This window comes from Podarcis muralis, chromosome 3, assembly GCF_964188315.1.
Source record: "Podarcis muralis chromosome 3, rPodMur119.hap1.1, whole genome shotgun sequence".
NCBI classification, from domain to species: domain Eukaryota; kingdom Metazoa; phylum Chordata; class Lepidosauria; order Squamata; family Lacertidae; genus Podarcis; species Podarcis muralis.
This window is the reverse complement of record NC_135657.1, coordinates 110,863,015-110,881,908: the sequence shown is the minus strand read 5'-3', so window position 1 is coordinate 110,881,908 and position 18,894 is coordinate 110,863,015. Positions and strand designations below refer to the sequence as shown.

Here is an 18,894-nt window from a genome sequence, read left to right as displayed (position 1 = left end):
AAACGCCCTCCCACCCACCAGATGCCAAGGAGATAACCATACAACTTTTAGAAGACATCTGAAGGCAGCCCTGTTTAGGGAGGTTTTTGATGTTTGATGTTTTCTGATGTGTTGGACTCTGCCAAGAGTGGCTGGGACAACCCACCCAGATGGACTGGTAGTAGTAGTAGTAGTAATAGTAATAATAATAATAATAATAAAGGTTCTGATTTGGTGCTTCTTATCATTCTAAATTCTGAAAGTAATGCGAAGATCTTTAAAAAGCCCAATATATATAAACAGTATCATGCCGTTTGTGGGCCATTTTCATTCTTTCTCAGCATACGCTTTTCAGAATCATGGCCAATATGTCTGGTGTAAATATTTGTAATGTGGCTTTGGTTGTGCAATTTTCTAGTTTGGGTCAAATTTTGAGGGACGCCTCCTGCATAACACTGACCGTCTGGAGGCGCTCTAGCGTAGCACAGGATTTGATGTGGATAGGGAAGCATATGTTTTTTTAAAAATACTCTGAAAATGGAAATGGGGAGGAGAGGAAAAAGACGAAAAAGCAGGTCTGTGATTTCTGACAGTTCACAAAGGGAGGCCCAGATGTTTCCCACAGCTGTCTACATGTTTAATCAGCAGGCTTGCCACCATCCTGACTCCACGACTGCCACCTACTGTACATCAGAAATGCTGCTCCACTTAACTCATTCTGCGTTCTGAGCATCAGTCAGTGGTCAGGAGTTGTATTCCGACAAGATCTGGAGGGCCTTATGCTACCCCATTTCTGGCAAACACATTACGTAATGGGGCTCAGGAGCCAACCTTAGTCAAGCGTGATTTGCTTTGGGGCTATACAGGAACATCTTGCTTGCTTGCTTGCTACATACCATGCCTAACTGGGGTCTGTGCGGAAAGCCAGGGCGCTATGCACAATGGAAATACCATCAAGGCGAAGGAGATTCGCTGTGGAAAATGGCACCACTTCACACAGTACCTGGCTTCATGCGAAGTGAGTTTTTCACTTTGGCCATGAGCGGATACGGAGATCTGTCAGTGGCTGTTGAGCCATGGGTGTTGCCGGCAAGTATCCAAAACAAAGGGACGCGGGTGGCGCTGTGGGTTAAACCAAAGAGCCTAGGACTTGCCGATCAGAAGGTTGGCAGTTTGAATCCCCGCGACGGGGTAAGCTCTCGTTGTTCGGTCCCTGCTCCTGCCAACCTAGCAGTTCGAAAGCACGTCAAAGTGCAAGTAGATAAATAGGTACCACTCCGGCGGGAAGGTAAATGGCGTTTCCGTGCGCTGCTCTGGTTCACCAGAAGCGACTTAGTCATTCTGGCCACATGACCTGGAAGCTTTACGCCGGCTCCCTCGGCCAATAAAGTGAGATGAGCGCCGCAACCCCAGAGGCGGTCACGACTGGACCTAATGGTCAGGGGTCCCTTTAGTTTTTCACTTTGGCCACCGAGCGGATACGGAGATCTGTCAGCGGCTATTGAGCCATAGGTTTTGCCAGCAAGTATCCAAAACACAAACACCCAGACTGGTATCCAATTAAACAAGTCTGCTAGGGGAAGGGGTTTTGGCTGGAACAATGCCCACGTATCAAGAACACGAAGTCTTGCCGTATTCCTTTAAGTATCAATTCACTGAGTTGGCAAAGCACTGGAAGAGGCTACCAGAAGCTGTTTTCATCGACGCCTCCCCTAGCCTCTGAGGGCCCGGGGACCCTCCTAACTGTTATTTACTGTCCTGATCCTCCAAAATAGATACAGCTGGCTAAACATGTTTCTACCTTACCTATGTTTTCATGCTCAGAAGAAAACAACACACTCTTGTGTAAGAAACACCCCCCCCCCCTCAGAATTTATTGAAATGCAGGTTTTCGGATCATAGACTCTACATAACCATATACAGTTATCACATGTTAAAAAGGCGAAGAGGGAAACCAGCTTTCATTTTTTAAAAAGTCACTTAGTAAGTGAAAATGAACTATTGCGTTGTTTCTACTCAGAGGAGAACCATTGAAATTAATGGACCTCAGCTAGCCATGTCCATTAATTTCAATGGCTTTGCTCAGTGTATGACTAACACTGGGTAGGTAAAAATGGTAAAACCCACTGTTATTCTAAAATGCATAAACATGATGACCCTTAGTTCTTGTATCCACAACAAATAAAAAACACAATTTTCTAGCTTCAATCCTGTTTCACCCATCCGTAATGAAACTGCATGATTTTGTAATATCCATTTCACTTATTAGTAATAACATCTTGATTTCAAGGGCTTGAAATGGAGAAAAAAAAGATATGGATTTTTAACCAACAACATAATATGCCGTGAGATTACAAATGAGGTGGTGGTAAAAATAAGAGATTCAAATTCAAACAAAACTTTGAAGGCAAACAAGACTGGAGTTTCAGTCAATTTTTGCAGCAGCTCCAGGAAGAGTGATTCTTATATCCCGAAGTGTTTCGCTGTTTGAACATTGTAATACTGTTTTAAAGCTATGGCGCTATCCATGTACGAGTTGGATAGGATTCGAATGCAGTCCCTTCTCTGGATAACCTTCTCTGCAACAGTTGGCAAATGCAAGACAAAGTACGTTTCTCTGTGCTCTTAAGCACAGGTAGTGAAAGAACATGAGGTTCATCTGGTGCCCTAAGAAAAACGAGCGTTTCTTCAAATGTCAACGCTGCTCTTGAAGTTTACGTTTTTTAGATGTCGGCTCTTCATCTGTCTGTTCTGAGCAGTCCCCGGATTTTACACTCTCGTTTATAACGGTGATGCCTGTCAGAAGGTACCCGCCGGCGCCACTCATCATCAATTTGGGGTGACTCCGATCTGGCAAGACCTTTACAAAGAGCAAGAAAATGGAACACAATCATATGATTACGAGGAAGAGTTTCAAGTAGCCGCACGATGTATTTTTTTCCTGCAAGGTTTAAGTTCTAACTGAATTCAGATGGATATTTACCGTATTTTTCGCTCTATAGGACGCACTTTTCCCCCTCCAAAAATTAAGGGGAAATGTGTGTGCATCCTATGGAGCGAATGCAGGCTCCTTGGCTTCAGTGATAGCAACACGAAGCCTCCGAAGCGCACCGACCCCTCTCGCTCTCCAGGCTTCTGGGATAGCCGCCTGAAGCCTTTGGAGCACAGCGGGAACTCGCGCTGCGCTCCAAAGGCTTCGGGTTCCTTTTGCTGAAGTCAGGAGAGCAAGACTCTCCTGGCTTCAGCAGAGAGGGAGAGCTGCGCAGCGCCCCTTCAGTGAAGCAGGAGGAGAAATGGAAGGGGCTCCGTTGCTCCTGCCGCTTCGCTGAAGGGGCGTTGAACAGAGAGGGGGAGAATTGTTTTTTTCTTGTTCTCCCGCTCTAAAACAAGATGCGTCCTATGGTCGGGTGCGTCCTATAGAGCGAAAAATACGGCATACTATATCAGGCATGTCCAACAGGGCGATTGTGATCTGCTGGTCGATCTCGAAGGTGCCTTGGGTTGATTGCGAAGGTGTTCTCCCTGACCCAAAAAAAGCTTAACAACTGTGGCTTCGTCCCTCAAAATAAGCTCAACAACTCATGACAATGGGTAGATCACCGCCAGTTTTTTTATACTGGGAATAGATCACAGCCTCTTGGGAGCTGCACGTGCCTGTACTATATCATTTTAACACCTACAAAGAAACACACCTGCCACGGTATTCCCACCCTAACGCTTATGTTTCACAAAATGGTCAGCGCCATTTTGGAAATGTGATTGGCTAGTTCATGCGTAATGCTAAGCCATGGTTTAGTGCAACTCAGAAGAGTCTCAGTGAACCAGAGCAGAGCACTGCCTTGTGTTTACTCCGTTCCAAAGTATCTCAGCATAGTGTTGTGTGGGAATCAGGAACTCTGGTTTAAAATCAAATAGCGGTCAGTCTCTAAACAAGTGAGCTTGGGGAAGCCGCACCATTTAACCACTGCTTTTTTAAAAAAAAAGTAGGACCCCTGGTTTGCATACTATGAAATATTTTGTCCATTCCTTGAAAGTGAAAGTAAACACAGACAAAGTTATTATCTATCGTGCTATTGGCCCCACACTGAAAAACTGTAAACAGTTTTGCATTGATGAAGGAAAACCCTCCCAATACAGAGATGCCAGTGACCTGTTGATATTTATTTAGCAGAAAACTAAAAGTTACTGTTGACTTAAACAGTGATTTATGTATCTGCTCATACTCCCAATTACAGTGGTACCTCAGGTTACATGCGCTTCAGGTTACATACGCTTCAGGTTACAGACTCCGCTAACCCAGAAATAGTGCTTCAGGTTAAGAACTTTGCTTCAGGATGAGAACAGAAATTGTGCTCCGGCAGCATGGCAGCAGCGGGAGGCCCCATTAGCTAAAGTGGTGCTTCAGGTTAAAAACAGTTTCAGGTTAAGAACGGACCTCCAGAACGAATTAAGTAGTTAACCCGAGGTACCACTGTACTCAAGAACTGAAGGTGGCCTTGCCCTAACATGGTTACTTAGGCTAAAACAAACACTGAATTTTTGAGAGTGGTGCTAAGCTAAATGTTAGAATGCTTGATTTCTCTATTTTATCCATTGGGCGGCTGAGATTGAGAGGGAAGGAAAGAGCCAATAGATACAATTTTCTTTTTGAGACTTTCCTATACAAACTTCCCATACATTCCACCATATGTATGGCGATACATATATACGCGCAATTCTTACCTGATAATTTCGTAACCACGTTTCAGAGAGTTTCAGATTAATGACACCCCCTTTTTCTCTCAGTTTCGTGTAGCATTCCACTAATGGCTAAGAGAAGAAAAACTGGTTAAACGAACTTGCTGAAAACCCAGAGGGATAATAAAAATAAAAGGTATTGGATTCACCTCTTTATATTGGCAGTAGACAACAAAAGGCCTTGAGGGAGCAACAAATTCTAATAAGGAGAGTAATAAAGGCGCTGGATGAAATCGACTGGCAACAATTAAACTGCAACAGAAAGTTGTACACAGGTTAGATCAAAAGATTGTTCATATTTGCCTGGGCAAACCAAGCTGAAATAAGGAAAGGCAATATCTGGCGAAGTATATTGTCCTTTTATTAATGTTGTTGTAGATGCAGGCTTTAGTGCCATGTTGAGTCAATATATTTCACTTTCAGAAGCATTTTGCCTACATGTGGAAATCTGCAAGTCACTCATACAGCCTGGAAGGAGCCGACAAAACTCAGGTAATTAAGTCCACTTCAGTAAATTTCCAGAGTTGCATTTTTTACAGTAATAAAAGGTAACGTTTTATTTTTATTTTTATGTTTTACAAAGGAACATTTCTCCCCAAGCAAAACACATTTAATGCTCTGGTCCAGAGATCTCAAATATAAATTCTGTGAGTCAGTATTTCATGACAGCCTTCAATAAATCATCCCATTTCACTCCAGTTTTCCATAATTGACAGCAAAGATTAGCAATCACTATGCTGGGACAGAAGACGAGCAAAATAATTTAGAAATGAGTTGTTTTAAAGTCATTTATGCATACATGATTTCGGTAGAACTGAACTGCTAAAGGAAATGAGAAATATTTCCTTTATAATTTCCCAAATGAGAAATATCTCTTTTACTCTGGTCTTTTCCCATCTTTGATCCTCATTATGACCATTCTACTTTATGGTTTGTTTTGGCATCCTAAATCATCCTTGATAGGAAAGAGTTGAAGAATTGAGGAAAGAATTTAAAATGTCGCAAGCAGCTGCTGGAGCAATACCAGGTGAAGTTCAAAGAGCAAGACGGACAATGTTAGGCACCGAAACTCAACTTACCACTGTGAACAACTAATATTCAGTCCACGCTTGGTATTGCAAGGAAATACCCATTAGGCTTTGTTGGGTACTTGCACACATTTAACTTGGGGAACAAAGTAAGGCCCTTAATTTTCCAGGAATATTTAGCATTATGTGCTCAAACTCACCCATCAGCATTTTTCTCTTTCAATAAACCTGCAGCTTCTACCAACTTTTTCTGCCTCTCCTCTTGTTTCTTTTGTTTGTCGTGTGTCTGGGAAGAAAAAAAATGAACAGCTAACAACCCACCTGTTGGCTGCTTTGACCTTTCATGCCTACGTTCTTTAAATTTAAAGGGTTATTCAAACTAGAAGTGCTGTAGGAAGTAAGATATGCTCCACTGTTTCCCTCTGGGGGCACTCTCAGTGGACCACCACATGTAGATATCTTGCCCCTAAGCTCAAAATAATTTATATTAGGAGTGTGAAGCTGAACCACTTCCCAAAAGCTTTGCAAGCTGCAAAGTGCATTAGGAGCACTTTGGAAAGATCTTCCCCATACTCTAATCCTAACATCTGTTGAGCTAGCACAGAAAGGCTTAAGCTCTTTGTTTGACATACTCTACAGCTGACTTTGGGATGCGGGTGGCACTGTGGGTTAAACCACAGAGCCTAGGACTTGCCAATCAGAAAGTCAGCGGTTTGAATCCCCGCGACGGGGTGAGCTCCCATTGCTCGGTCCCTGCTCCTGCCAACCTAGCAGTTCGAAAGCACGTCAAAGTGCAAGTAGATAAATAGGTACCGCTCCGGCGGGAAGGTCAACGGCGTTTCCGTGTGCTGCTCTGGTTCGCCAGAAGCGGCTTAGTCATGCTGGCCACATGACCCGGAAGCTGTACGCCGGCTCCCTCGGCCAATAAAGCGAGATGAGTGCCACAACCCCAGAGTCATCCACGACTGGACCTAATGGTCAGGGGTCCCTTTACCTTTTTTTTTACAGCTGACTTTACACCATAAAATCCACTGATAGAATCATAGATTTGGAAGGGACCCCACGGGTCACCTAAAAGTTCACATTATTCTGGTGTTGTGCATAAGCATACATGGTGATTCTGAACACTAGCAAGTGTCAATAAACTCAAAGGCATCGCAAAAAACGTTTCAAGTTCTATCAAAAGACCCTGATGACTGACATCAGTCTCAAATGAAGAGAGCACAGTACAGTGGTACCTTGGTTCTCGAACAGTTTAGCTGACAAACAAATCGGCTCCTGAACGTCGAAAACTCAGAAGTGTTCCGATTTTTGAACGTTTTTTGGAAGCCGAATGTCTGACGCGGCTTCCGCTTGAGTGCAGGAAGCTTCTGCAGCCAATCGGAAACCGCGTCTTAGTTTTCAAACTGTTTTGGGAGTCAAACGGACTTTTGGAATGGATTAAGTTTGAGAATCAAGGTTCCATTGTAACTATTCCACTAGTCACTGAAGCTATAGGGTGCCTCTGAGAAAATAATAATAATAATAATAATAATAATAATAATAATAATTATTATTATTATTATTATTATTATTATTATTATTATTATTATTATTATTTATACCTCGCCCATCTGGCTGGGTTTCCCCAGCCACTCTGGGCGGCTTCCAACAAAGTATTAAAATGCAATAGTCCTTCAGATATTAAAAGCTTCCCTAAACAGAGTGAGAAGTGTTTTAAGGTTTCAAGTGACTGTAAATCACTCTGGAAGTTGCAAAACTCATGGGTGGAATATCAAATCTTTCAAATAAATGAAAGATGAGCACCATTTGGATTAATTCCAAAATGGCAACATTTCCCTGATGACAGTGTCTAAAAGTTAAGTCAGTAGATTCTTACTGTTCCCTTTGCTTTACTGTCTTCAAATGCGTCGCCCTCCGTTGGAATGTCCATTATTTCTTGTTCTTCAGGCTGCCTGTCTTCCGCAGCTATCTCAGCGCTGCATTCAGTGTCTGCTTCTTGGACGGAAACTGGTTTGTCATCCACCGAGCCATTGCTTTCTTCGGCCACTGCCGTATTCTCTTCAGACTCTAAAGGCAGTTTCTTTAAAGAAAACGTACCGGAGAGAAGACTGTCCACTTTGCTGAGAGGGAAATCATACAGCGTTTGGAAGAAGGATCCTGGAAACCCAAAGCAGCTTGTGGCTGCTCTAACAGGTCCTCCTCCTGGGTACATCTGAATAATGGATCCATAACCTGCAAGCATGGACCAGAGCGATTACAACAAACACCCTGCATTGGGACAGGATACATACCTGTGTATGCTTATCAGAAAATGACTTGCATGGATATATAAATGTTCCACATTCCCATTAAAAAACAAAGCAAAACACCACCACCACCAAGTTCTGCATACTGGGCGCCTGCTATTCTTACCTCCCATTCGCTCCATTATAGCACCTAGGACCAATCCAGCACAGGTTTCCATTACAATCATCTTATTGCCAGCACGGACGTTTCCCCAAGTCAGCATCTGGGCTAAAGTATCGTATCGCAGATAGCTGAGAAAGGAAAAACAACATTCGCTTGATTATCAGCACATGACAACAACAACAGCTTTATTAATTGTATGAACCCTATCACCACCAACAACAACTTTATTAATTGTATGCACCCCATCATCAACAACAACAACTTTATTAATTGTATGCACCCCATCATCAACAACAACAACTTTATTAATTGTATGCACCCCATCATCAACAACAACAACTTTATTAATTGTATGCACCCCATCATCATCAACAACAACAACTTTATTAATTGTATGCACCCCATCTGACTTTGTTGCCCCAGCCACTCTGGATGGCTCCCAGCAGAATATTAAAAACACGATAAAACCAAAACCTCAAAGTTGTTATCAATCCATGATTCTCCTCTTGAATTAGCTCCTTTATGTTAGAAATACAAAAAGCTAGAGAAGGAATTGGCAAGTTAAGGATACGCTGACTAAATGTTATAGGAGGACTGCAGAGCAGGATTGGGCAGGGTGAAGGGCCCACCCACTCAGTGTTACGCGGTTGCCAACAGGGCAATACTTGATTATAGTAATAATAAATTATAATAATTTTTTATTTATACCCCGCCCTTTCTGGTTTAAAAACGGGGCTCAGGGCGGCTAACAGCAAATATAAAATGATTAAAATGCGACTTTAAAACAGCATAAAATACAACATAAAATGCAGCATCAATATCAATAAAATTCTAAAATTCAGGGGTCATTTTGGGGGGGGGGCAAAACAAAAACAAAAACCAGTCAGTAGATAACAAATGATCACCAGAGCTAACTCGCCAAGTTGGTCCTACTAGGGCCAGCAAGGAGACCAGGGAAGATTTTTAATGTGGGGTCCCAGAAAGGGTTTCTTCATAGAAGAGGAAATGGAAAAAGGGAATAGAGGATCAGGCTAATTCAAATTGAAGACCAGGCGGAATAGCTCTGTCTTACAGGCCCTGCGGAAGGAGATCAAGTCCTGCAGGGCCCTAGTCTCATGGGACAGAGCATCCACCAGGTCGGAGCCATCACTGAAAAGGCCCTGGCCCTGGTGGAGGATAGTCTGGCTTCCTTAGGGCCCGGGACCTTTAAGCTATTATTATTCATGAACCTTAGGGTCCTCTGTGGGACATACCAGGAGAGGCAGTCCCATAAGTGCGAGGCTCCTAGGCTGCATAGGGCTTTAAAGGTCAAAACTAGCACCTTAAACCTGACCCGATACTCCACTGGGACCCAGTGGAGCTGGAAAAGCACTGGGTGAATATGCTCCTGTGGCAGGGACCCCGTGAGGAGCCTCGCTGCAGCATTCTGCACCCGCTGGAGTTTCTGGGACAGTTTCAAGGGCAGCCCCACGTAGAGCGAGTTACAGTAGTCAAGCCTGGAAGTGACCGCCGCATGGATCACTGTGGCCAGGTCGGGGCGGGAAAGGTAAGGGACCAACTGCTTGATATGGCAAAGATGGAAAAATGTTGCCTTGGCTGTTGCTGCAACCTGCGCCTCCATAGAAAGCGAGGCGTCAAGGATTACACCCAAACTCTTAACGGAAGGCACTGGCACTAATTGTTTCTATCCAACTAATACACAGATTAGCCAATGTAAGACTTATTTTAAATCACTGATGGAAATCAATCCTCTCAAGAAGTTAAGCTCAAGACACCCTGCTCCATGCAGGGGCTAATGGACTCACAGACTCACAACACGAAGTTGGTCTAAACTGCTTTTTTTGGTCTGTCCAATGCTAGGATTCAGACACCCACTAACATGCCACAAATATTACTGTCTTAGGTGCTGGCTGAAGCAACCAGGAACACAAATCAAGCTATAAACAACACAAATAACTGCTCTTCTATGTAGTCAGTGTTCGGACAAACCTTGGTTTCCGCTCATGGTTTGTCTGGAGGGAGTAAACTACGAGACTAGACTCAGATGATACACTAAGCCAAATCCCACCTTATTAAAAACACGGTAAGACAAAAACTTTGAAGTTGTTATTAATCCATGATTCTGTTCTTGACTTAGCTCCTTTATGTTAGGAATACAAAAAGCTAGAGTTGGAGCCAAATGACCGGGAAGAATTCCTCTCCAGGAGTACCTAAGTTTGCTTGTTTGCGCTAAGCTATGGTTTGGCTTGGCGTTAAGTGTAAACCGAGCCACAGTCAACATAGCAAATCTCCTACATCAGCTTTTAAGTTCTACTCTTGTAGAAAAGAAAAAAAGATATGTTGATACCCAGATTCAGAATGTATAATATTTAACATGCATTTACCAAACATTATAGGTTGTGTTCTTTCAGGTGAAGGCTCTTAAGTTTAATACAACAGGTTTCCCATATGACTGAAATAAATTGAGACTTACTTTATTTTTCCTGGTTCCCTTCCATAGTACATTGTTGACAGAATACGTGTAGATGGCTTTACGATTGTAATAACCGCCTCATATCTGTAAGCAAAGCACAGCAATCGTGTTTTAAACTTAAAGCACAGATAATTTGTGAGCCACAAGATACTGCTCCTGGTTTTCTAATTTGCAACTTACTTTTTTTTCTTTTTCTTGATGTATTTATGCTGGGCAAATTCCGTCTTGTCTCTGAACGTGGTGCTGTTCTCTATCAATTGCTGAACTATTTCCTTTAAGAGAGAAGTGTGTCAGCAATGTCTCCCTACATTATACTTACTTGAAAAAGAAAAAGAAAGTTTTCACATTTAAACCAGAGTACACAAGCAACGTCTAATGAAAGTAAGCACTTTTGATTGATTACCGGTTTTGGGTAGCATATACAGGTGAAACTCGGAAAATTAGAATATCGTGGAAAAGTTCATTTATTTCAGTAATTCAACTTAAAAGGTGAAACTAATATGAGATAGACTCATGACATGCAAAGCGAGATATGTCCAATATTGCTCTATTTGCAATCCTTATTTTGCTGATTTCATTTAATATTCTAATTTTCTGAGATTGTTAATTTGGGGTTTTCATCAGCTGTACGCCATGATCATCACAATTATAACAAATAAAGGCTTGGCATATCTTGCTTTGTATGTCATGAGTCTACCTCAGAATGTATCAGATAAAGCAAACCGTCTAGCGTTGTATCTCACAGTGAGAAGAGTGCGCTGGATAACCAACAGAGAAGGATGAGAATCACAATTCTTAGTTACCTGTCCTTTAATGCCTTTATCCTTCAAAGCCTTGATATCATCATGAGTCAGTTTTTGAGACTTTCCATCGTCAACTATATTACGATTATCGGCACCTGCTTCTTTGGTTTCTGAAAACAAAAGCACATATAAAATGGTGAAATATCAGTGGGGGAATGTGCAGAACAATAGTCTTATTAGAGCTACTTTTAAAGCCATAAAAGCTGGGGTTCCAAAACTGGCAGCCACAGTTTCCCAGTTGGGACAAAACAGGAAACTATGGTTAGTCAAGAGTCTTCCTGCTTTGATTCTTCACATCATAAAGGGAAAAGATTGAGGTTCAATATATCTTGGCTTATTAAGATGAATTATTCCCACTGGAATAAGGTCATTCAGTTCTCCAAGTCAGAGCCTGTGACTTGGAAACTGCCTCCCCCTCACTTTTGCCTAACAGCAGAGTTGAATCAATGCTGACCCTATACTATACAAATATTAAAAAGAAAAGAAAATAGCCCTTTCTGAAAGCTTAACATTTAATTCAAGCAGTGAGGTGCCACGAAAGATGGCTGATAATACCATCGCTCCAGCTCCCATGGAGTAATTAGAGGCTGAGATGGGAGTAATCAGCCTCCCAAATTCTTCCTGGTGTAAGGGAAGATGCAGTCTTATCCGCGGTGCCCAAGAAACCACCCCCAAGTTCGTAAAGAAGGAGGGGGTGGGGGCACTGGATGGAAAGCCCCCGAGGGAGTTCGGATCTCCTGGACGCTGTCTCCGCGAGCGCACCAAGTTCCATTACTTAAGATGAAAAATTGGATTTAAGTTTTGGACATGCTTCGAGTGAGGAGGGGGAAATTAATCTGCCAATTAAGCTAGCCACTGAGGTGCCAAGAGTGACGGAGAGGAAGAAAGAATAACATCTGAGAATGACATCTAAGGTGGTATGTTGGAACGGAATGGAAAAGGAGGGGTGGGGTAAAGCTTTGTTTACTATGATTTATTACAATAGAGTGGTGCCCCGCAAGACGAATGCCTCGCAAGACGAAAAACTCGCTAGACGAAAGAGTTTTCCGTTTTTTGAGTCGTTCTGCAAAGCGAATTTCCCTATGGGCTTGCTTTGCAAGACGAAACGTCTTGCGAGTTCTTGCGAGTTTGTTTCCTTTTTCTTAAAGCCGCTAAGTCATTAATAGCCGCTAAGCCATTAATAGCCGCTAAGCGCCGCTAAGCCGCTAATAGCCGTGCTTCGCAAGACAAAAAAACCGCAAGACGAAGAGACTCGCGGAACGGATTAATTTCGTCTTGCGAGGCACCACTGTACCTGACAAACCCTGCCCCCCAGAAGAACCGTTTACATTATTTACAGCAAGCGAGATAGGAAAATATAAACTGTGTAGAAATAACAATACTATATAATTAAAGCTTTTGTTTTTTGAACTGCTTGGAAGAAGATAAAAGACCCTCCAAATATTGATATTAGAAAGAAGCAGGATCTCGTTAGCCGCTGGAGAGACTTCAAAAAACTTTGGACGTATTCTGAGAATGGTGACGTGATGCATTCTTTAACTGGGATCCACCATTATGGAATAAGACCGAGCTGCAGAGATAAATAGTCATAGGGGGAGGTGAGCTCTTAATTTGTTATTATATCTGCACTTCAAGTCCAATTTGGCAAATCTCCCCTGGAAAGGCTAATGTTTGATGCAACTGGTCTGGGAAAATTAATGAGCAAATGCCTAGATTTGATTTTATCGGAACTGAGAGAAGATGGCGTCTGCCAGCAGCGAAATGACTTTTGGATTGATTCGGCATAAACACCAGCATGTGAGGAGACACTGCAACAATAGGAGAGTCAAGATACAAAATTCACAAAGAAACACATCATTGCTTACTTTAACTCGCCTGTGGAAACAACTCAGAGGCCATGAAAGAAGGAAGGTTAACAACAGGAAGATTTAAAGGAACTATTGGAAACTCAAGGCAGTAGAGATATGAGATGATCAGAGCGCCCCCCCCCCCGAACTTGAAGCATGGGAAGTCCCAACAAAAAATTATAATTTGGCAGAATATTTGGACTATATGATATGTATTTGTATAATTTAGAATATTCAATGTGATTTGATTGGATTGTTAAAATTGAAATTTAATAATTTTTTTTTTTTTAAAAAACCATTTAATTCAAGCAGCTAACCTCTGCCCTCACCCTGCAAAGGCTACACTTTGGTCAGATGTGCCAAAATTATTATGCAGAACTGTACATACAATTTTTATGCCACAAAACTATATGCTGGCTTTCTCTTACCTGTGGCAGCCTCTTGCACCCTGTTCTTCGGCTGAAGGGTCCCGCCGCTGGTCACTTCAAATGTTGTTCCATAGATATGCCCAATAGCATTATCCAGACAGAACCACTGTTTTTCAAATACGATTTTCCTAAGAGGAAAGTTTGAAGTGAAACAACCTGAATGATTTGGGGTAAGTTAAAGGTAAAGGTACCCCTGCCCGTACGGGCCAGTCTTGACAGACTCTAGGGTTGTGCGCCCATCTCACTCAAGAGGCCGGGGGCCAGCGCTGTCCGGAGACACTTCTGGGTCACGTGGCCAGCGTGACATCGCTGCTCTGGCGAGCCAGAGCCGCACACGGAAACGCCGTTTACCTTCCCGCTAGTAAGCGGTCCCTATTTATCTACTTGCACCCGGGAGTGCTTTTGAACTGCTAGGTTGGCAGGCGCTGGGACCGAACAACGGGAGCGCACCCCGCCGCGGGGATTCGAACCGCCGACCTTTCGATTGGCAAGCCCTAGGCGCTGAGGCTTTTACCCACAGCACCACCCGTGTTCCTACAGCGCCACCCGCGTCCCTATTTTCCTAAGAGGAAAGTTCGAAGTGAAACAACCTGAATGATTTGGGGTACGAACCTCCAAAAGCAATCAAAAACTAAGTAGATGTGACATGCAACACACTCAAGTCCAGATTAAAATGTACCGTATTTTTCCGTGTATAAGACGATATTTTATTATTAAAAATAATAAGGCAAAATCTGTGGGTCGCCTTGTACACGGATACATAGCTGTCAACTTACAGCTATAACAAAATAAGGGACCAGCAGCATCGAAAATAAGGGATCAGCAGCCAAAACAAGGGATCAACAATTACTTTGATAAAATACATATTTTGTTGCATGCAAATGGCTTTAGATACCTATTAGGTCCATAAATTACCATATAGCATTTATTCAACACACAAAAAACCAGCAACAATTTGTTGTTGACAAAGCACAGCTGGACATAGAAAGGGCCCCATTACCTTCAGTAGCTTATTTAAGGGCCATCATCAATAAGGGACAGCAGCGGGACATGGGCCTGGGATAAGGGACTGTCCCACCAAATAAGGGACGCTTGACAGCTATGCACGGATAGCAGAGGGGGTGCGGGCGACTGGTGTCAGCAGGCAGCATGAGATTGGCAGCGGTGATTGGGTGTGTGATTGGCTGCTCTGGCAAGGCCTGCTGCTGCTTGGCTGCGACTGTGGCAATTGGGCAGCAGATTTACGGCATCGTCGAGGTGTGCAATCGTCTGTGTTTGCGTCAAGTGTATAGGTGGGCTTTGGGCAGTGAGTGTGCAGACGATTGGTGGCTGCGGCAATGCGTGCGATTTGCAGTGCCGGGCAGGCTGTCTTGCTCAAAAACTGGGCAATCCCCCCCCCAAGCTCTACAACTCTGGGCAACCCCCCCCAAAAAAAGCTCAACAACTTTGGGCAATTTTGGGGCCCCCTCCAATTTTTTTTGCTGCCCAAAAAATAGGGGACCTCTTATACATGGGGGCGGGTTATACACGGAAAAATATGGTAAGCAGACGGTTATAGTGTGAATAGCTTCTTGTGGGCATCTGGATGTATTTCCTGAACTATGCATGATTAGCAGTTTCGACATGACTTCAAAGGAGCAAAACAGTTAATTTAGTTTCATTTTCCATCCCATTAGAAGTTGGTTAAGCCTGGGAAGGAAACAGAAGCCTGAAAATCTCAAACAGCCTCAGCTCTGCCTCTGACTTGCAATACTAATACGGTGGTACCTCGGGTTAAGTACTTAATTCGTTCCCGAAGTCTGTTCTTAACCTGAAACTGTTCTTAACCTGAAGCACCACTTTAGTTAATGGGACCTCCCGCTGCCGCACGATTTCTGTTCTCATCCTGAAGCAAAGTTCTTAATCCGAGGTACTATTTCTGGGTTAGCGGAGTCTGTAACATGAAGCGTCTGTAACCTGAAGCGTCTGTAACCCGAGGTACCACTGTACTGGTGCATATTGCAGAGCCGTCATACACCACAGATGACTTCCACTACTAGTAGACACAGCTTGTACAATTGAGAATAAAGCTTGTATTGGTATCGCCACTTTTTAAAAAGAAGAATTTCTCTTTTTAGAAATATCACTTTTCTCAAAAGAACAGTTACACTAGAATCCTGGCTTTCTCACTTTCGCCCTAGAAGTGGAATGCAAATTTGCCCTGTTTACCCTCCCTTCCACTGCCTGAGTCAATTTTCAAATTGTAAGATCCTTGGGGCAGGAACCAGTCTTGTTTGCTCATTACTCTGCAAAGCACTATGCACACTTATAAATTCCAGAGTGGCTTGCCATGTTTGTTAAACCATTGCAGCAAAAACAAATAAAATTTGCTTAGAGGCCTGATTTACAACCAAGTGATATAAAATTTGTTAAATAAATAATAATAAAAAAAAAGATGTTACAGTGCGCCTTGTAGCAGCAGTGTTACATTTGTAAATCTGTTGGGTTACATATTATTATTATTATTATTATTATTATTATTATTATTATTATTTATATCCCGCCCTCCCCAGCTGAAGCTGGGCTCAGAGCAGCTAACAACAGTAAAATAACACAATTTATATAAAATTACAATGCAAGTCCACTGTCCCCTATCCAAGCCCATTTGTTCTAATGCACAATGCCTCTTGGAAAAATTTGGAAATTCAATATTTTTAATGAAAAAAAATTAAAAATAAAACGCAATGCCAGACTAGCCTGATACTCTTAACTTTAGAGTTTTGAGTTCATGCCGCAGGTTGGGCAAAAGATTCCTGGGTGGCATGGGGTCCCTGGAGACCCTCCCAAAGAACTCCTGCTTGGCAGGGGGTTGGTCTAGAATGACCTCCTGCGTGGCAACAACTCTGTCTTACTCTAGTCCAACCCCATGGGACCCCTCCCAAGGAACTCTTGCATGGTGGGGATTGGCCTATTAATAAAAATAATAATTTTTTATTTATACCCCGCCCTCGCCAGCCAAGACCGGGCTCAGGGCGGCTAGCAACCAATAATGAAAACAAGTTGATTAAAATACAATTTTTAAAAGATTAAAATACAACTTTAAAACATTAGGATGCAGCCTCTTAACTGGAGGAGAAAGGAAAAAGAAAGAGGGGGAGGGAATCAAACTGATTCTAAGCCAAAGGCCAGGCGGAACAACTCTGTCTTACAGGCCTAGATGACCCCATGGGACCCCTCCCAAGGAACTCCTGTGTGGCGGGGGGTTGGCCTGATCAGGGGTCAGCAAACATTTTCAGCAGGGGGCCAGTCCACAGTCCCTCAGACCATGTGGGGGGCCAGACTATATTTTGAAGGGGGGGGGGGGGAAAGAGAAAGAATCCCTATGCCCCACAAATAACCCAGAGATGCATTTTAAATAAAAGCACACATTCTATTTATGTAAAAACACGCTGATTCCTGGACCGTCTATGGGCCGGATTTCGAAGGCAATTGGGCTGGATCCGGCCCTCGGGACCCCACGGTTCCCCCCAAAAGACACCTGCGTGGCAGGGGGTTGGGCTAGATGACCCCGTGGTCCCCCCCCCAAAGACTCCTGCGTGGCAGGGGGCTGGCCTAAATGACCCCATTGGCCCCCCCCCAAAGACTCCTGCATGGCGGGGGTTGGGCTAGATGACCCCATGGTCCCCCCCAAAGACTCCTGCGTGGCAGAGGGCTGGGCTAGATGACCCCGTGGTCCCCCCCCCAAAGACGCCTGCGTGGCAGGGGGTTCGCCTAGATGACCCCCGGGTGCCCCTCCACCCCCCGATCCCGTGATTTCTCAGCCTCCGGAGCTGCCCCCGCCTCCCCACGTGTTTCAAGCGAGAGAGGGTCGCGGGGGGAGCCGAGAAGCGAGCGGGTCTCCCGGTGGGCGCCCTCACCTCCGCCTGGCCACCGCCACCGCCTTGAAGACCTCGTCGCGCTTGAGGACGGCGAAGTCCCCCTCGCGGATCACGCCGGGCGAAGCCGGCTCCGGACTCCCCTCCATGGCGACGCAAGACACGCCTCCTGCCTGCCTGCCTTCCGCCCCAACCCGGCCAAGGCGCCGGAACGGAAGCGGGAGCCTCGCCCCGCTTCCCGGTTTCCAATGGGGAAGCAGCGCGTCTCCAAAACGGGGGCGAAGCAAGAAGGCGAATCGGCAGAGCTCCGCCTCTCGCAAACCCGGGCCGGGGAGGGAGTCTCAAAGGCGAGCTCCCGTTTCATATTCCCTGAAAATCTGCAATAACAGCAATTCTGTTCATAGCTATCACGTGAATTTTATGCAATGAAAATGGAACAGGATAGAATGAGGGCGCGGAGAGGGTGTACCATAGCTGTCAACTTACAGAGTTGAAAATAAGGGACCAGCAGCCTCGAAAATAAGGGACCAGCAGCCAAAATAAGGGATTTTGCTTAGCTTATACATGAATCCGGCACTGATGAAGCCATGCTGCTTTGGCTGCGACTGACTGTGTTTTGCAGGGGGTTGGACTAGATGATCCTAAGGGTCTACAACTCCGACCAAAGAAGAGGGGCAGACAAAACTGATGTACGACGTCGAGATGGCAAAGCTTACAGGCAGAATTAGAAACCAGGAAGAGGACCTCTTTAATAAAGAATGGGGAAAGTTTATAATTTATTGGAAAAGCTATTGTAAAGAGTTACATACATTGGTAGGATTGACAGAAAAGGTGTAGTAAAAATTTGAACTATGGATGGACAAATGATTTATAAAAATAGAGTTATGAAAGGGATGCAGAGGGGGAAATCACTACATTAAGATGCTGCGCTGGTTGGAGGGGATGCTAAGCAGCACGTCGGGGCTGCTGTTGTCCTGGGGCAAGGAGTTCCATCGGCCCTTCCCTGCCCAAGAGAGAGGCAGGGAGGGAGAGTGATTCTCGCCCACGCCGCCTGCAAGCCCGGCATGAGGCGGTTGCGGAGCCGCTGCGGCCGCTGAAGCACTGCCCTTCTGCATCCCTCCCCATCCCCTCCTCTTCCTCTTCCCTCAGGCCACCTCCTCAGCCGCTGCCGCCGCCGCCTCCGACTTCCCCTGGCAGCATGGCGGAAGTCTCGCAAGAGAGGGGCTGCCTGCCTGCCCGCTGCCACCCGTCTCCTCACAACGCACCCCTGAGTGGGGAAAGGGAGAGGCACACTCTCTTGCTCTCTCAAGGCGGAGGACGCCAAGCCGCTGCT

The 18,894-nt window shown here is 44.5% G+C and overlaps 1 protein-coding gene across 1 annotated transcript; it reads right to left on the bottom strand.

Annotated features, from left to right (window-relative positions):
• Positions 1-1,820: 1,820 nt before the first annotated feature.
• TRMT6 (tRNA methyltransferase 6 non-catalytic subunit) lies at positions 1,821-17,828 on the bottom strand. The gene is made up of 11 exons (XM_028722195.2): positions 17,604-17,828; positions 13,708-13,835; positions 11,433-11,542; positions 10,810-10,901; positions 10,630-10,713; positions 8,160-8,284; positions 7,624-7,979; positions 5,945-6,030; positions 4,866-4,968; positions 4,702-4,788; positions 1,821-2,839 (listed from the first exon to the last, which is right to left on the bottom strand). The coding sequence occupies exons 1-11, from the start codon at positions 17,708-17,710 to the stop codon at positions 2,675-2,677; spliced, it is 1,443 nt and encodes a 480-aa protein (XP_028578028.2). The 5' UTR covers positions 17,711-17,828; the 3' UTR covers positions 1,821-2,674.
• Between the last annotated feature and the right edge of the window lie 1,066 nt (positions 17,829-18,894).